The sequence below is a fragment of the Phyllostomus discolor genome, chromosome 8 (genome assembly GCF_004126475.2).
Source record: "Phyllostomus discolor isolate MPI-MPIP mPhyDis1 chromosome 8, mPhyDis1.pri.v3, whole genome shotgun sequence".
In the NCBI taxonomy this organism is placed as follows: Eukaryota; Metazoa; Chordata; class Mammalia; order Chiroptera; family Phyllostomidae; genus Phyllostomus; species Phyllostomus discolor.
This window is the reverse complement of record NC_040910.2, coordinates 110,880,219-110,897,622: the sequence shown is the minus strand read 5'-3', so window position 1 is coordinate 110,897,622 and position 17,404 is coordinate 110,880,219. Positions and strand designations below refer to the sequence as shown.

The 17,404-nt window shown below is 58.8% G+C and overlaps 1 protein-coding gene across 1 annotated transcript in view; it reads right to left on the bottom strand.

Annotated features, from left to right (window-relative positions):
- The window catches only part of MYO15B (myosin XVB), a 33,548-nt gene that overhangs the window by 8,481 nt on the left and 7,663 nt on the right, over positions 1 to 17,404 (bottom strand). The window contains exons 14-39 of the mRNA XM_036009075.1: positions 15,589 to 15,714; positions 10,573 to 10,650; positions 10,265 to 10,380; positions 10,116 to 10,161; positions 9,853 to 9,977; positions 9,140 to 9,257; positions 8,746 to 8,909; positions 6,535 to 6,631; positions 5,795 to 5,851; positions 5,488 to 5,545; positions 5,130 to 5,260; positions 4,145 to 4,240; positions 3,808 to 4,043; positions 3,539 to 3,717; positions 3,280 to 3,352; positions 2,679 to 2,840; positions 2,360 to 2,460; positions 2,177 to 2,253; positions 1,957 to 2,041; positions 1,666 to 1,764; positions 1,421 to 1,536; positions 1,123 to 1,314; positions 846 to 924; positions 544 to 678; positions 199 to 445; positions 15 to 105 (exon numbers count right to left, since the gene is read on the bottom strand). Coding sequence (XP_035864968.1) covers positions 15 to 105; positions 199 to 445; positions 544 to 678; positions 846 to 924; positions 1,123 to 1,314; positions 1,421 to 1,536; positions 1,666 to 1,764; positions 1,957 to 2,041; positions 2,177 to 2,253; positions 2,360 to 2,460; positions 2,679 to 2,840; positions 3,280 to 3,352; positions 3,539 to 3,717; positions 3,808 to 4,043; positions 4,145 to 4,240; positions 5,130 to 5,260; positions 5,488 to 5,545; positions 5,795 to 5,851; positions 6,535 to 6,631; positions 8,746 to 8,909; positions 9,140 to 9,257; positions 9,853 to 9,977; positions 10,116 to 10,161; positions 10,265 to 10,380; positions 10,573 to 10,650; positions 15,589 to 15,714 — 3,084 coding nt within the window. The remainder of the gene's footprint in view (positions 1 to 14; positions 106 to 198; positions 446 to 543; positions 679 to 845; positions 925 to 1,122; positions 1,315 to 1,420; positions 1,537 to 1,665; positions 1,765 to 1,956; positions 2,042 to 2,176; positions 2,254 to 2,359; positions 2,461 to 2,678; positions 2,841 to 3,279; positions 3,353 to 3,538; positions 3,718 to 3,807; positions 4,044 to 4,144; positions 4,241 to 5,129; positions 5,261 to 5,487; positions 5,546 to 5,794; positions 5,852 to 6,534; positions 6,632 to 8,745; positions 8,910 to 9,139; positions 9,258 to 9,852; positions 9,978 to 10,115; positions 10,162 to 10,264; positions 10,381 to 10,572; positions 10,651 to 15,588; positions 15,715 to 17,404) is intronic.

Genomic DNA, 17,404 nt, shown 5'->3' with positions numbered 1-17,404 from the left:
GGAACCGGCCTCACCGAGGAGGGCACGTGGGCGCCAGCGATCCCCAGCTTGGCCAGAGCCTCGTCCTTGGGGGTGTTTTTCTTCTGGAAAATTTGGGAAGGCTTCCTGCGGGAAGGAAAAGGTCAGGAGTCCACAGGGTGACCGCCTCCCTGGGGAGCGGCAGGGCCCGCCGCCCCCCCCACCCCCCCGGGGTCCCACCTGGATGGCTGCACCGGCACAGGCACCGGGCCTGGGCGGCTCTGGAACATGCGGATGATGTTACCAATCTCCCTGCTGGGCGTGGGTGGGCGGCCCTGTGCTGGCCTGGGGCCGCGTGCAGGCCCCGCCTCCCAGGCTGGCCCCGCCTCCCGGGCTGGCTCGGCCTCAGCCTTCAGTGCCGCCTTGGCCCCGCCTTGCGGTGGGGGCTTCTTCACAACCCGGGGCTGGGGCACAGGAGGGGATGGCCCTGACCGGGAGGAGAGGAAGCACATGAGACCCTGTGTATCACCCAAGGGCCAGGGCCCCCCAACCTCCCCGCCCCACCCCCAGTTTCCCCACCACCACCTGTACGGGGCTCCTCCTCCTCCTCCTGCTCCTCCTCCTGCTCCTCCTCTTCCTCCTCCTCCTGCTCCTCCCCTTGGGGGATCTGCACCTTGGGTGGAGGCTTCACCGTCTTCATCTTGCTCGGCTGCTGCTGCCCTGTAGGTGCCCAGACGACCCTGTCTGCCACCCTCCACCTGGCCTGCCCCTCCGTGCTCCTGGGCAGGCCAGGCAGATCCAGGGAAGCAGGTGCACCCCGCCGCCCCTGGCCAGGTGGGGGCAGGGACCGAGCGTCCGCATGCGCGCATCACCCCGAGTTTCCTCACCTATCTTCTGGAAATAGTCCCGCTTCTGCTGGAAGCTCTTGGGCCTGTGTTTACCCAGCGGGGCCTCCTCCGAGGTGTGCTGGCAGGAAGGGGAAGTGAGGGAACAGCCCCGCCAGCCCAGCCACCACGCTCACAGTGAGCCCCTGGAGTCCCTGGCGCTGGGGCCCCACGGCACCTTTTCTGCATCTTCCCACCCCCAGACCCCCGATCCTGATCCTGCGTCTTTCAGCCCTGCAGGCCCAGAGCCCGTGCCCCCTCCCTGGCCTCCACTCCTCACCTGCAGGCAGGTACCCACCATGTCTGGCTCCGGTTCTGGCTCTGGCTCCGGCTGCAACTCCGGCTCCTTCTGGGGCACTGGGGGCTTCTTAGGCTTGGGGGCAACGGCCGGAGCTGCCCGGGGCTGGCGCTGGCGCTGCTGTGTCTGCTGCTCTAGGGACAGGCTCATGGCCTGGGCGGTCATCTGCTGGGCCTGAGCGGGAGGGGCGGGAGGAGCGGGAGGCCAGGTGAGAGCTGGCCTGGCACTGCCCTGGAGACCTGTCTCCACTGGGCAACCTGGGCACCCCGCCCACCCTCACCAGGATCAGCGCCTGCTGGTTGATGAAGTTCTGCTGCTGAGTTGCCAGCTGCCTTACGTCCACGCTGGGAAGCAGGGGCTGCGGCTGCGGCTGTGGCTGTGGCGGCACCACCATGGCTGCGGGGGGCAGGTGTGCGGGGCAGGTGAGCACCATGGCCAGGCTCCAAGCCCTCTCCCAGCCCACCGTGCCCTCTGGGCCCTGGGCAGGATCCTCCCTCCCCCAGTCTCTACCTGGCCCAGCCTTACCTGGCATGGCAGGGACCGCGCCCATTGCTGGCATCATGGGCATGGGTGGCGGCATCATAGCTGGCTGGTACCCAGGCATCTGCATCATCCCTGGGTAGGCTGATGGGACAGGGCCCTCTCAGGTTGATCCCTACCTGGGACCACGGACCACCTCCCTCCACCCCTAGGCAAAGGATACAGGCCCAGGGTGCAAGCTAGAGCTCTGACCCCAGACCTGGGGGGTGCCAGGCAATGCCCACCTGGGCCTCTGGGCCAGGGAGCCCCTGGGTGGGTGCTGGGGCTCACACTCACCCATAGGGTAGCTTCCCTGATGCATGGGCCCCATGGCGCCCCCGCCCTTCATGCGGCTGCTCAGAGCCCTGCCCTGCTCCAGGTCCTGAAGGGCAGAGGTCACAGGTCACAGGGTCCTGGACAGAGCTAGCGCCGAGAGAGGGGTGGGAGGGGCAGCAGAGGCCGCAGTGGGGCAGGGGCGCAGGTGGGACGGGGTGGGGGCGGCGTGCTGGCTGCTCACACTGAGGCCCGGGGAGAGGACGGGCTGGAAGATGTCGTCCAGGTAGCTGTCCAGGCTCCCTGAGGCCCGGGACTCACCTGCGGAGCCGGAGGAGGGTCCGTGTCAGCAGCCGGGGGCACGGGGCTTCCCACACCCCCATCCCCAGCACACTGCCAGCCTCAGGGTGCCCACTCCCAGCCTTACCTGTGTGGCCCCTGCTGGGCAGTGTCGGGGCTGGACCTGGAGGAGGACCTGGGAACAGAGAGGGGGCCTGGACGCCAGGGGCAGGAGGGATGTCCTTAATCCTGCAGGACAGAGTGGCCCGGCTAAGTGCGTCCCTGGGCTGGGCCCGTGCCCAGGCCAAGGGCAGTGGACAGGCTGCTGTGGGGGTTGTCTCCACAGAGAGGGAGGCTTGGCGGGGGGGGGCATGTGTGTGGTGGCTCCTGGAAACCCCGTGTGTGGTGTGGGGGTCAGGAGAGGGACGGGAGCAGGCTGGGAACAGGGGTGCTGAGGCGGCACCTACAAGCTCTGGGGGGTGATGGGGTAGTCGCAGGGACCCGCAGGGTCCCCCGTGTCCTCAGTCTCGCCGATCAGGTCCAGCACGAAGTCACAGCCAGCCAAGTCCTGCCAGGAGTCCCCAGAATGCAGGGACACGGACCAGCCACGGGGAATGCCCTCCAGGCCTCTGGATGGGACAGGGGCGCGCATTAGGGGTGTGGCCAGCCGGGCAGATGGCTGTGGGGGTGGGCCGGGGCCTGAGGGCGGGCCGAGGGGCGGGCTGCAGAAGGGGACGGGACGCTGGGTGAGGAATCCCCTTTGCTCAGCGGGTTTCCTTATTTGCGACTCACGCCCCTTACACTTAACGTCAGCTCTGGTTCACACATTTGTTTACCCAGCTGACTGGGACCCGGGCCTCCCTTGCTTCCCGTCTTGCATCGACTGTCTGGACCCTGCCCACGTAGCCCTGCACCCTGCGGGGAGCAGGCTTTGGCCCTGGGCCTGAGGGAGCAGCCGCAGGGGGTGCTCAGTGGGAGAGCGGGCTGGGGGGAGGAGGGGGACTGGGGGGCGGGGGGCAGACAGCGGTCAGTGTTGGCTGCACCCTCCCCTTCCCAGGCCCCACACACCTTCTCTGCAGGATCCACCCGGCCAGCTGCTCCCCCGTGGTCCAGGACTCCACTTCCGCCGAGAAGCACTCCTCTGCGGGGCGAGGGGTGCGGACCGAGAGTGAGAGACGGTGGGGTTAGCCCTGCCGGGAAGGCGCTGCTGTCCCCAAGGGGGTTCCGAAAGCAGGACGGGACAGAAGGGAGGGGGTCGAGGAAGGGTCGGGGGCAGGACTGGCTCCGCTATGGGCCCGGGGAGGCCTGGGCCAGAGGCGGGCATCACCGCTGAAAGTGCAGACGTCCAGCACCATGCGGCCCCGCCGCCGTCCGGCCGTCCACTCGAGCTGGGTCGGGGGGTGGGCACGTGTGGTCCCAGGGGCCAGCCGCGTCTGCTCGAGGGCCCCCAGCAGCTTGTGCTGGCACAGCGCTGCCGTGCCACTGGGGGCCTGGTCAGACACAAACCTGGGGGACAGCACAGGGCTGCTGTGGGGGTGGGGCGGCCCGCCGCCCCCGCCCCCCACCCCGGGGGCCTGCACCCACCAGGCCCCTTACTTGAGCAGCGGCTTCTGCAGGGCGGGCAGAGGGGGGAAGGCGCTGAGCAGGACGGCCATGAGGGCCCAGCCGCGCTGGCTCTGCTGCTCGCTGGGGTTGCGCCAGAGCTGGGCCACCAGCTGGCTGAAGAGCTCGTCCCGCAGGGGCGGCCGGCGCTGCCCCTGCCTCACCAGGTACGTGCCCATGACCTGCTCCTGCCAGGGCAGCAGGGACTCCTCCCCCAGGAGCCGCAGCATCTGCAGAGACACAGGGAGCAAGCGCAGGGCGCTCAGGCTGCGAGGTCCCAGCCGACCCCGGAGCCAGGCCCTCCCTGCCAGCTCCCCGCTGGGTCACTCACCACCTTGTTGATATCCAGGGCACGCTGAGGGGCCTCGCCGACCAGCTGGGTCAGGGGCCTGGCCAGCAGCTGCCCAGGGGTGGGCAGAGATGGCTCCTGCAAGGAAGGAGGGTACAGCACATGGGGCCTGAGCAGGGCGGCCCTGGGGAGCCCATAGGAGCGGCACCCCAGGAGAGGGAGAGGGAAGGACTGGTGTGACAACTCCCCTTCAAATGCAGCTTCATTGCTTATTCTGATTAGCACACGGATGCCCGTGCACGTGGCAAACTCAGAAAACAGCCCTGGCTGGTGCGACTCAGTGGACTGAGTACAGGCTGTAAACCAAAGGGTTGTCGGTTCGATTCCCAGTCGGGGCACATGCCTGGGTTGCAGGCCACGGCCCCCAGCAACCGCACATTGATGTTTCTCTCTCTCTCTCTTTCTCCCTCCCTTCCCTCTCTAAAAAAATAAATAAATATTTTTTTTAAAGAACCTCAGAAAACATGGAAAAGGATAAAGGATAAAAGCCACCAGTAACATTCCACCAACACAGCCAGCTGGTGTGTCAGCCTCTCTGTTCCCTGTCCTGCTTTCTCTGCACAGAGGCAGCCACCGCCACCCCCGCTGCTGTTTCTAACAAAACTGGGACCCCACTCTGCAGGCCGTTCCTGACTCCGGCACTGCAGCCCGGCCAGCGTCCCTGGCCACCGCGAGTGCTTTGACAACATGACTTCGCCAGCGGGGCGCTGCCACAGGTGAAACACAGGTGTGGCGTCACAGATCTGAGTAACACTAGAGAGTGAGTCATGCAGGGTCAACGAATATTTTCTGAGCAATGCATCTGTGCCCACGCCCCCGCCACTGCCCCCCCCCCCCACCCCGGTCCCTAGTGACAGGAGAGGGAGGAGGCTGGGGAGCTGCAGGACCGGGCCACCTCTGCCCAGCAGGGGCTGACACCTGGAGACCTGGAGCAGTCAGCCAGGAAGGCGGAGGCCTAGGGGCCCACCTGGAAGCCGGTGGAGATGAAGCTGGAGAAGGGGAACTGGTCGATGTCCGGCGGGAGGGTCAGGCTGGGCCGAGCAGGAACTTCCGGGGGCTTGGCCTCGGTGATGCTCTGGGCCAGAGTGTGCTGGCGGCCTGCAACGGCGCCCGGAGGTGGCCCAGAAATGCCCAGGTTATGTGCCTGGCTCTGGCACCGCCCCCAACCCTCACTGTCAGCCCCCGGCCTGGTGCAGAGGGAGCTGGGCAGGGAGCGCAGGGCAGCCCGGAGCATCAGTGGGAGGGACCGCAGGGACAGACCCTCCCTGCACACTTAGAGGGACTTGGGAAGGGGTCATGGAAGAGTGACATCAGTCCAGACTCACCTTCCGCTGTCCTCAGCATGACAGCCAGCTCGGCTGGGATCTCCAGGCGCCCCAGCTCCTGTCAGGGAGGAGGGATTGGCCAGGGTGCCAGGTGGGGTGGGGGGTGCAGGTGGCCCGAGCCCCTCCTCACTCCAGGTCTGTAAAGTTCCCCTCCAAAGGCCCTGGACACCCACCCTAGCAGGGCCTCAGGAGCCCTCCAGGGAACACCGACAGCACCCTGAGGGACAGGCCCCACGCCCCCCCTCAGGCTGTGCCAGAATTGTCAGGTTCACAGCCCAGTAACACCATCTCGCTGCCAGCCACCTACCATGCTTGGCGCGTTCTGGGAGGACCCGCTGCCGTGCCAGCCGCTCCAAAGCCCAAGCTGTCAGGGAGGTGCAGGAAGAGCTGATGTCCCCGAGAGGAGCCCCCTCAAGCCTCCTCCCCAGCACAGCCGCTCAGCGGCCCCCTCCGGCCCCCTCCGGCCCCCTCAAGCCCCAGCACAGGGCAGAGGAGCCAGCACAGACCCAGAGGGACTCGCTGCCCGCGCCCAGCCCTCCGGAGCTCTCACCCGCCTTTGCAGCGGGGTCACCGCCTGTCTGTCAGGGCACTAGGAGGAAGGCTGGAGGGTAGGAATGGTCCTGGGGACAAAGTCCATCCAGGGAGGGGCCGAGGAAGGGGACAGTATGTGGGCGCCGACCTTTGAGCTGCTTTATGGCCCTCAAATTGGCGTCATCAGGGAAGAGAGGGGAGCGGGTCTGGAGGGACGGGAAGCCACCCCAGGCAGGGAGGGGACAGTGTGGGCCCGAGGGGTGGGCAGGGAGGGAGGAAGGCGGCTACCTCCCTCGGTCTACCCTGGCCAGCCAGACGGAATTGGGAGGAGCTCCAGCAGCAGTGGCCTGAGGCCTTGACCTTGTGTGGGTGGGCTAGGAGGGTGGACGCTGTCAGGACCCGGCTGGCTTGGCCAGCAAAGTGCTTGGCTTGGCTTGTGCCCTGAGCTGCCAGTGTGGCAAAGGCCTCACCTGCAGCGTGGCAAAGGTCTCACCTGCAGTGTGGCACAGGCCTCACCTGCAGTCTGCGCCGCCGCCTCCAGAGCAGGGGCCGGGCCGCCAGCAGGACGGTGTGCAGCTGTCCCAGCGCCGCCCGCCGCCGGAGGTACCGCTTCCTGGAGGCCAGGAGGGGGGTGGGAGGGGTCCCAACTTACACCCCTGGGCGCCCGAGTCCTCCAAGCCAAGATGTGAATGTAAAAACTGACCCCAGGCCAATGAAGCCCCAGGAGCTCGCTGGCAGCAACAGGAAGGGGGCGGCAGGACCCTTGGAAAGGAGGGGTCATCCGAGAAGCCCCCCAGCGCAGGGGATTACGACCTTGGACTCTGGAGCTGACCACCCAGGCTCATTCCCCCTCCTGTTTAGTCACCATGGACTCGATAAGTTACTTTACCTCTCTGGGCTCATCATCTGTAAAAATGAGGATTGTCATAGACCTGGGTGTTTATTATTATTATTATTATTATTAAATATTTAAATTTTATTTATTTATTTGTTTTTAGAAAGGGAAGGGAGAGAGAGAGAGAAACATCAGTGTGCGGTTGCTGGGGGCCCTGGCCTGCAACCCAGGCATGTGCCCTGACTGGGAATCGAACCTGCGATGCTTTGTTTCGCAGCCCGTGCTCAATCCACTGAGCTACGCCAGCCAGGGCTAGACTGAACCAAAGCGTCACAGGTTCGATTCCCAGTCAGGGCACATGCCTGGGTTGCAGGCCACGGCCCCCAGCAACCGCACACTGATGTTTCTCTCTCTCTCTCTCTCTCTCTCTCTTTCTCCCTCCCTTCCCTTTCTAAAAATAATAAATAAAAATCTTTTAAAAATAAAAAATAGATAAATTAAAAGTGAAAAACGTTTAAAAATTTTTTAAAAAAGATTTTCCATTTATTTATTTTTAGACAACCCGAATGGGCCCTGAAGGCTGGATGGATACACCAGATGTGGTCTACCCACACGATGGAACACCATTCAGCCGTAAAAAGGAAATGAAGTTCTGAGACATGCAATGACGTGGATGAACCTTGACAATGTCACGCTCAGCGCAGTAAGCCCGGCATCAGAGCCAACGCGGGGTGAGCCGACTTACACTAAGTGTCTAGGGCAGGCGGACTCCCAGAGACAGACAGCGGACTGGGGCCACCGGGGGCGGGAGGGCGAGGCGAGCGGGGAGTTTCGCCTGGCACTCACAGTTTCTGTCCGTGATGGGAACATTCTAGAAATAGGTAGTGGTGATGGGCGCCCCCTCTGCGGAGACTCCCCGGTGTCCCTGTCCTCGCCTGTCCTCAGAGCTTCAGCCCTCAGCTTGGGGGTGACCGGCGGCCGGTTTACTATCTGCGTCTGACTCCCTGCCGGCCTGAGGGGCGGGCACCACCCCTGCCCTCCTCCCTGTGCCACCGCCTATGGCCCGGGAGAGGCAGACGGAGGTCAGCCCGGAGCTGCTGGATGAGGCGCTGTCCCTCCTGGGAGCACCCCCACCTCTCCGCCCCCCTCTTCTTCTCCCTGGTGCGATCCCTGCGCCCTGCTCTCTCCTGAGCTCCACGGGCCCTACGTTTGCTCCTGTCACTCGTTTCCTGAGTCCATTTGTTCTACAGCTCACTTCTGCCTACTACCTCTGTCACTGTCCTGGATGCGTGACCCGTGACAGGAAGGGCGACTGGGTTAATTAGGTGAGAAGGGGGTGGGGCGTGGGACCAGGAAGTCCCAAGGGCCTGGAGTGTTCAAGTCTGGCCTAAAGCCAATTCATGATTTTTTAATATATATTTTTAAAATTTATTTTGAGAGAGAGAGGAAGTGAGGGAGAAAGGGAGGGAAAGAAACGTCAATGTGCGGTTGCCTCTCGCGCTCCCCCTACTGGGGACTGGCCTGCCACCCGAGCAGGTGCCCTGACTGGGAATCGAACCAGCAGATCGGTGCTCAGTCCACTGAGCTACACCAGCCAGGGCCAACTCATGCCCTTAAAAGGTCATTCTTGCCGCAGGGTAAAGAATGGACCAAGAAAGAGAACACCCAGGGAGTCAAGGCTGCAGGTTTGGGCGGCCTGGATGGACCACCAGCGTCCTGCGGCTGGGGGTCTTCCGGTGGAGGCCGCATGCGAGTAGGCGGTGATGCGGTCAGGAGACCCCCGTGTGGACGGGAGGGCGCTGGGGCAGGCCGAGGCGCCTTGAGACCCGTGTCTCCCCGCCCCTGCCCCACCACCTTGAGGAGGCTCAGGGCCTCACGCCGCCCCTGCGGACCTGGCCTGGAGCCCCCGCACACGAGCCTGAATCCGTGGCAGGAGGCGGAGGCGCTGGCGGGAGATGTAGGCCCGGAGGCCGCTGTGCAGGGTGAGCAGCGCCTGGGAGCGCCGCTGGGCGCGGTGCTGTTCCAGCTGCCGCCAGCCAGGCTCTCGCAGCAGGATCTGGGGGCAGAGGCGTGGGCTGGAGGCAGGCCGGGTTTGGGCGCCGGGGGGTCGGGCCCTCCCTGCCCTTCTCCCGAGGCCTCAGCCTGCTCCTCCCTGTCCGCCAGATCCCCTCCTCTCCCTGGCGCCATCCAGCCCCGGGACGCCTACCACCCAGCCCACTCCATCTCCCAAAATAGCCCTTTCCCTTTCCAAACCATGCCTACCCGTCTGCACACACACACACCCACCTGGGTGACTCCAAGGTGACAGAGGGGCGACTCAGCCCCCAGCACCTGGCTCAGGATGGCACCACACCTCTCCCGGTCAGAGGACTCTCCCTGCCCCGGGGTCCCCAGGATCCGGAACCTGCCCGTGGGACAGAGGCACGGCTGCAGCCAACGCGGCATGGACCTCCCTCCACAGCTGTGCGACACCCCGAGCCCCGAAGCATCTGTTCAGCGTCTGAGACATTGGACAATGACGGTATTCTTTTTTTTACTTCACTTTTATTATCGGCATTATTATAGATGTCCCCCTTGTCCTCACGCTTTGCCTGCCTCCACCTAGCGCCCCCCTTCCCTCTGGCCACCCCCACACTGTTGTCTGCGTCTGCGGGTCACGCATGTGTGTTCTTTGGCCGATCCCTTCACCATCTTTTATCCAGTCCCCCATTCCACAACGATTTGCAAAGCACCTACTATGTGCTAGGCACACAGGAGAGTGTTGCTGGAGTGGAGGGGGGCGCAGATGAACTCGTGGGGGCACGGAGGGGTGGACAGAGAGCCAACAGCGAGAGGGGAGAGAGAGATGGGGGAGAGGGGAGAATGAACAGAGGAAGGGTGGGATGCTAGGCCCAGGGCCCCTGGGACAGTGGGTCCGCCTTTGCCCGGAAGGAACCCCAGGCCAAGTCTCGTCACCCCTGACTGAGGTGCCCTCGGCTGCCCCCCTCCCGGAGCCCCACCTGGCCAGGAAGGTGCGGAAGGGCACGCGCACGGGGAAGTTAGCATTGCGGGCGCCGATGGCCTCCAGGACACCTGCCTGGCGCAGCTGCTCCGAGACGTGCCCCACGTCGAAGAGGCCCGGAAGCTGTGGCCGAGGGACAGAGCGGATCGGTGCTGGCGTCCAGGGGCTTACACTGTGGGCCGTGCAGGGCGGGCCACGAGGAGGGGCCGTGCAGGGCGGGCAGGGAGGGTGGGCTCTGGGGCAGGTACTGGGGGAGCTGACCTTGCCGGGGTTGGGGCTGAGGCACTGGATGAAGTAAACACGGCTCCTGATGGGTGGAGGGGGTCACCTGGGCAGGAAGCGGCCTCCGATCCAACTCCCTGCCCTTGGGTGCGGTGGGGGGGTGGGGGGCGGTGGGGCCTCGTTCTCACCTGCCCAGCCTGGCGAGGAGGTCCCCCAGGGACTGCTGGAATTGAGAGGCCAGCGTGGCTGTGCCTCGCCCTCCTCCGAGCTGGGCCTCTGCTCCCTGGAGCAGGCTGCTCACCAGCTGCGGGCCAGAGGGGCCGGAGCCCGCTGGACTCCAGGGCTCGTCCACAGCCCGGCCTGCCCCCTCCCCCCTGGGGAGTCAGGGTGGACCAGCTCACAGCGTCCAGACCAACCCCCCGAGCGGGAGTGCCCAGGCAGAACAGGGAGACAGCGTACGGAGGGGTGGGGGCCGGGGTGGGGGGCGGCGGGGCACCTGGAGCTGGCTCTGGGCGAGCATTTCTACCACAGCTGGGTCAAGGCAATCCCGGTTTCTGTCTAGAAATTTGTGAACCTGCGAAAGACAGTGCGGGGAAGGGGGTGGAAAGCCAAGGAGAGAAGGCTGGGTGCGGAAGCCAGTCGGCTCCTTTGCCACCCAGCCCCGCCCTTCTGAGTCAAAAGGCCACCTCTGTCTCCTTAACAAATTGTTCTGGGAAAACTGAAAATCCATCTGCCAGACAATAAAACTGGGCGCTCACCTCACACCCTGTATACAAATTAACTCAATGTGAGATCAAAGACCTGACTGTAAGCCTTGAAACCGTAAAATGCTAAGGAGAGAACACAGGGAAAAGCCCGTGACACCGGACTCGGCAACACCAGAAGCACAGACAACGAAAGGGCAGAGGAGCTGCATTAGATTTCATCACCATCAGAGACTTCTGGGCATCACGAGCTGCCATTAAGAGAGCAAAAAGAAGCCCTGACTGGTGTAGCTCAGTGAATTGAGCACAGGCTGCAAACCAAAGTGTCACAGGTTCGATTCCCAGTCAGGGCACATGCCTGGGTTGCAGGCCACAGCCCCCAGCAACCACACATTGATGTTTCTCTCTCTCTCTCTTTTTCTCCTTCCCTTCCCTCTCTAAAAATAAATAAATAAAATCTTTAAAAAAAAAAAGGGTGTTAAAAAAAAAGAAAACAAAACGACAACCCACAGAATGGGAGAAAATATTGCACACCTTGCACACCACATCAGGGATCACTGCCCAGATTATATAAAGAACTCCTACAACTCAACAGGAAAAAAAAACCAACCCAACTCAAAAATGGACAAAGGGCTTCAATGGACATTTCTCCAAAGCTATACAAATGGTCCAGAAGCACATGAAGAAATTCTCAATGTTATTAGTCATTCGGGGACTGCAAATAAAAACCACAATGAGACACCACTTCACACCCACTGGGATGAGTATAATAAAAAAAAAAGAAAAGAAAAGAAAATTGCAAGTATTGGCAAGGATGCAGGGAAACTGGAGCCCTCATACGTACCGGAGGGAACATAAAATGGTGCAGCTGCTGGGGAAAACCATTTGGCAGCTCCTCAAAAAGCTAAACATAGAGCCCCGGCTGGTGTGGCTCAGTGGATCGAACACGGGCCTGCGAACCAAGGGGTCACCAGTTCGATTCCCAGTCAGGGCACAAGCCTGGGTTGCAGGCCGGGTCCCCAGTAGGGGGCGCATGAGAGGCAACCACACATCGATGTTTCTCTCCCTCTCTTTCTCCTTCCCTTCCCCTCTCTCTAAAAATAAACAAAGTCTTTAAAAATATATATACACATAGAATTATACATATACATATACATATACATATACATAGAATTAAACGTAGAATTAAACATATAAACATGTGACCCAGCAATTCTATTTCTAGGTATAGACCCAAAAGAACTGAGAGCAGAGACCCAAACAGATGCTTGTATATGCATGTTCAAGGTGATATTATTCACAACAGCCAAAAAAGGTAGAAATAACTCATGTCCATCCACAGAGGAATGGTCAACAAAACGTCATCATACAGCTCTGGCTCCGTCACCAACTCTGGGCGCAGCCACAGCGGGCGCAGGGCGGGCAGACAGCACGCTGAGCCTCCTCATCTGGATCCTCACTCCCTCCGACACTCTCTCCCAAAAGACTCCCTGACTGTTATATCAAGAATAGACTGACTTCCGGCCAAGATGGAGGCGTAGGTAGACACACTGTGCCTCCCTGCACAACCAAGAGAAGGACACAATTTAAAAACAACAAACAGCCAGAACTGACAGAAAATCGAACTGTATGGAAGTCCGACAACCAAGGAGTCAAAGAAGAAACGCTCACCCAGGCCGGTAGGAGGGGTGGAGATGGGCAGCTGAGCAGAGAGGGCTCGCAGCAAGGCGGCGGCTGGGTCCCCACATTTGTGTGCAAATAAACCAGGAGAAACTGGGGAGCAAGACAGACCACACAACCCAGGGCTCTCCAGGTCAGGGAAGTAAAGCCTCAAACTACCGATTGAAAACACCTGTGGGGGTTGCGGCAGTGGTGGGAAGAAACTCCCAGCCTCACAGGAGAGTCTGTTGGAGAGACCCACAGGGCCCTAGAGTGTACACAAACCCACCCACCGGGAATCAGCACCAGAAGGGCCCACTTTGCTTGTGGGTAGCGGGGGAAGTGACTGAAATCCGGCAGAGAACGGAGCAAGCACCACTGTTCTCTCTCGGACCCTCCCCCACATACAGCAACCCAGCTATGTGGGTAGCCCTGCCCCGGTAAATACCTAAGGATCCACTCCTTACTATGTAACAGGTGTTACCTGTTTTGCCAAGACAAAAAAAAATGGCCCAATGAAAGAATAGATCAAAGCTCCAGAAAAAATACAACTGAGTGATGAAAAGATAGCCATCCTATCAGATGCACAGTTCAGAACACTGGTAATCAGGATGCTCACAGGACTGGTTGAATTTGGTTGCAAGTTAGATGAAAAAATGAGGGCTATGCTAAGTGAAATAAAGGAAAATGTACAGGCAACCAACAGTGATGGGAAGGAAACCGGGACTCAAATCAAAAAAATGAGGAGAGGCTTAGGAACCTCCAGGACATCTTTAAACGTTCCAACATCGGAGTTATAGGGGTACCAGAAGGAGAAGAGGAAGAGCAACAAATTGAAAAGTTATTTGAAAACATAATGGAGGAGAACTTCCCCAATCTGGCTAAGGAAACAGACTTCCAGGAAGTCCAGGAAGCTTAGAGTCCCAAAGAAGTTGGACCCAAGGAGGAACACACCAAGGCATATCATAATTACATTACCCAAGATTAAAGATAAGAAGAGAATCCTAGAAGCAGCAAGAGATAAGGAGACAGTTACCTACAAAGGAGTTCCCGTAAGACTGTCAGCTGATTTCTCAAAAGACACCTTATAGGCAAGAAGGGGCTGGAAAGAAGTACTCAAAGTCATGAAAGGCAAGGACCTACAATCGAAGATGATTCTATCCAGCAAAGCTCTCATTTAGAATGGAAGGGCAGATAAAGTGCTTCTCAGATAAGGTCAAATTAAAAGAGTTCAGCATCACCAAGCCCTTATTATATGAAATGTTAAAGGGATTTATCTAAGAAAAAGAAGATACAAAATATGAACAGTAAAATGACAACAAACTCACAGTTATTAACAACCGAACCTAAAACAAAAACAAAAACAAACTAAGCAAACAACTAGAACAGGAACAGACCCACAGAAATGGAGATCACAGGGAGGTTTAGCAACAGGGGAGTGGGAGGGGGAGAGAGGGGGAAAAGGTACAGAAAATAAGAAGAATGAATGGTAGGTAAAAGATAGGGGGAGGTTAAGAATAGTATACGAAATGGAGAAGCCAAAGAACTTACATGTAGGACCCATGGACATGAACTAAAGGGGGGTGGGAATGTGGGTGGGGGGTGGTGCGCAGGGCAGAAAGGAATAAAGGGGGGGATGGGACAACTGTAATAGCATAGTCAATAAAATATATTTTTAAAAAATGCCATCATGCATACAGTGGGGTATTATTCAGCCATAAAAGGAAGGCAATTCTGACACATACTACAGTACAGACGAGCCTCGGAAGCATGCCTAGTGTAACAAGTCAGGCACGAAAGTATTGTGTGCGTTATCATTCCGTGTCTATGAAACGCCTGGAATAGGCAAATTTATGGATACGGACAGCAGACTCGGTATTACCCGGGGCTGGGGAAGGGGGAGCGGGTGCTTGGTGTTTAATGGGCTCAGAGCTTCTGTTTGGGAAGATGAAAAGCTCTGGAAATGGACAGTGGAGACAGTTACAGAACATGGTAATGTACTTGAAGCTACTGAATCAGACACTTAAAAATGGTCAATTTTATGCTACGTATGTTTTGCCACCTTTTTTAAGGCCACTTTCATCATGTACCCCGTTCCTTATCTATTCTTGGGTCTGTTTTGGGCTTTGAATTCTGCACTATTGGTGGGTCTGTTCCTTATCAATACCACAGCCTTTCAGTTACCAGAGCTTTCAGAATGTGTGTTACTGTCTGGCAGAACGGATTCCTCCACCATCTTTTGCTTTTCCGTATTTTCTTGGCTATTCTCATGCGCTCCTTTTCCAGATAAGACTTCCGAATAACTTCATCAAAATCCACTCCTGCTGCCCGCCCCCGGGGTGATGTCTGGAATCGCTGCTTTTCTAGGCCACGTGGGAAGGAGTGAGCAGTGCGAGGGCTCCCCGACATGCATGTGGTTTGTCCCTCGGTTCTGAAGTCGTCTTTGGGGCCTTTAACACCGTTTCATAGTTTTATTTAGTTCTCCATGTGTGTCTCTCTTTTCTTTTGATATGATTTTTTGGAGGTATAATCGATATATACTCCTTTTGCTTCTTGTTTGGGTAGCTTTGGGGTCGTTTGTGTTTGTTTCTTCTACAACCAATGCAGGCCACCTCCTCCAGGAAGCCTTATGTGATTTTTCCCACCTCACACCAGTCACAGGGTCCTGCCCTTTACACCAGGCCCCGTCCCCTGAGGGCTCTCCTCCTGGGTGGCGGGCGGCCGCCGTGAACGTCAGAGTGAAGGAAAGGCCTCCAGTGGGCACCTGCCGGCCATTTCCGTGTCGCCGCCTTGAACCCTCATGACACGTGTAGGACAGAGTCCCTGTCCCCGTGTGCAGATGAGGAAGGACACGGAGGCCCCGAGGAGAGGAGATGCCCGAGACCATCATGGCCAGGTCCCATGCTCTGCTCCTCTCGGTCTGAGGGTCCCACGGCCTTAACCCCACCTGCACCCCGCACCCCTAACACTCACCCAGAACTGGGGGGGGGCAGGGGCCCAGCTAGGGTGAGATGGCCGAACCTTGGAAGGGGCCTCTCCTCACCCACCCCTGCCACCCGTGAGGTGACACCATCCAAAAGAAAACACCAGGGTCACCAATTGCTCTCACCAATTCACCCCGGAGCCTGTCCCCAACTTCACCCTGATACCTGGTAGGTGACGGGGCCTGCGTAATGTCGCACGGTGAAGATGGGAAGGGGCAGCTGGGGCTTGGCGTAGCAGGGGTGGTCGCCGTGGTGATAGTGGCACTTCTGCAGGAAGGTGTGGTCTGTGGCCTGCAGGGAGGGAGGGCTGCTCTCAGGTCTGGGCCGCACCCCCTGTGCCCACACACCAGACGGCGAACGGGAGGTGGGCTCCCCTCGTCTCCCCAGCCTCCTCAGGAAGGAGGCGTCCCTCCACATTTGAGTCCCTGCCAAGGGTGCCTCTCCCTTTCCCTGCGGCTGTTTGGAAAACAAAGTGCTGTTTGAGAAAAGCAGCACCTTACCTGCAGAAACCGCCTCCGCCAGCACACACCTGATCCAATGGTGTAAAAGGGGCGGGGCACTTTAAGACTGGCCCAGCAATCACCCCTGGGAGCGCGGCTCGCAAACACTACAGGTGTTTCTACACACGTCTTATAAAAACACTTGCGAAGCCCTGGCTGGTGGAGCTCAGTGGATTGAGCTCAGGCTGCAAAACACAGCATCGCAGGTTCAATTCCTAGTCAGGGTACATGCCTGGGTTGCAGACCATGTCCCCCCAGCAACCGCACATTGAGGTTTCTCTCTCTCTCTCTTTCTCCCTCCCTTCCCTCTCTAAAAATAAATAAATACAGTCTTCAAAAAAATCACAACCAAAAATGTGTTCAACCATTTAAAAAAATACTGGTGAAAAGCAACCCAGAAGAGGTTATTCGATGGAGCTGAGGGGCAGATAACACGCGTGGGAACACGCGTGGTGTGGAGTGGCCGTGGCCGGGTCAACAGTGCCCAACTCGGACTTGAAAAGGGCAGCCTTGAGGAGTGGAGACTTAAGGAAGCCGTGCTGCTGACCCCAGAGTGGCCCTGAGACGTCCGCGACACCGGTGACCCGTTTCACTAGACCGTACGGGACGCGGGCCAGGAGAAGGAATCATTTCCGAATTAACACGATGGGTTTATCTGGCAAGGGACTTCAAATGCATATGCTAGTAAATGCATGTTCTGTACTAATGTCACATGATGTGTTGTGATAATAGACCAGCGATTTTCAGCTTGTGTGCTGCAAGAATTTTTAAACATGCAAAACCTGACTAGTTTAGTCAGGGGCAGTGACCTCTCTTCCCTTAGATGGTCAAATAAAAAAATGACCACAGCCGACACAACATTAGCTGTCTGGTGTGAGTGGATCAAAATCATACCTACTTTTTGGTCAGATCAGCAAAAAATGCATTTTTTTTTCCTGTGCTGCAGGATTTTAGTCATTAGTGTACGTGTGCCCCGAGATGAAAAAAGGTTGAAAATTCCTGACACATTCATTCATTCCTTCCTTACTTAGTGAACCCTTAACCATGTGCCAGGCACTGCTGATAGGCTCAAGCCCTTCAGAAGAGGGCCCAGTCTGTCCCAGGCGAGTCCGTGAGTAGATACATTGTAATTGCTCAGCACAATGCAATGTAATCGCTCACGGACACAGGTGTTACAAAGTACCAGTAAGGCAGCGGCTGGGGACGAACTGGGGGCGGTTAGGTAGGGCGCGCACAAGGAGGGCCGTCAGCGAGGACTCGAGGAAGGGGTGCACCGTGGCCCTGAGGTTCGCCCCCCACCGGCCCTCGCACGCCCCCCATGAGCCCTGCCCCGTCCCCACGACCCTCGGGCACCACTGTCTCCCTTCTGCAGCGAGGACCCGGGCAACCTCAGAGAGGTCAGACATCTTGCTCCAGATCACCCAGCATAGGGCTGAACCCCGTGTGGCCACTGTCGTCCCAAGCCGTTCCGAAGGTTTGTG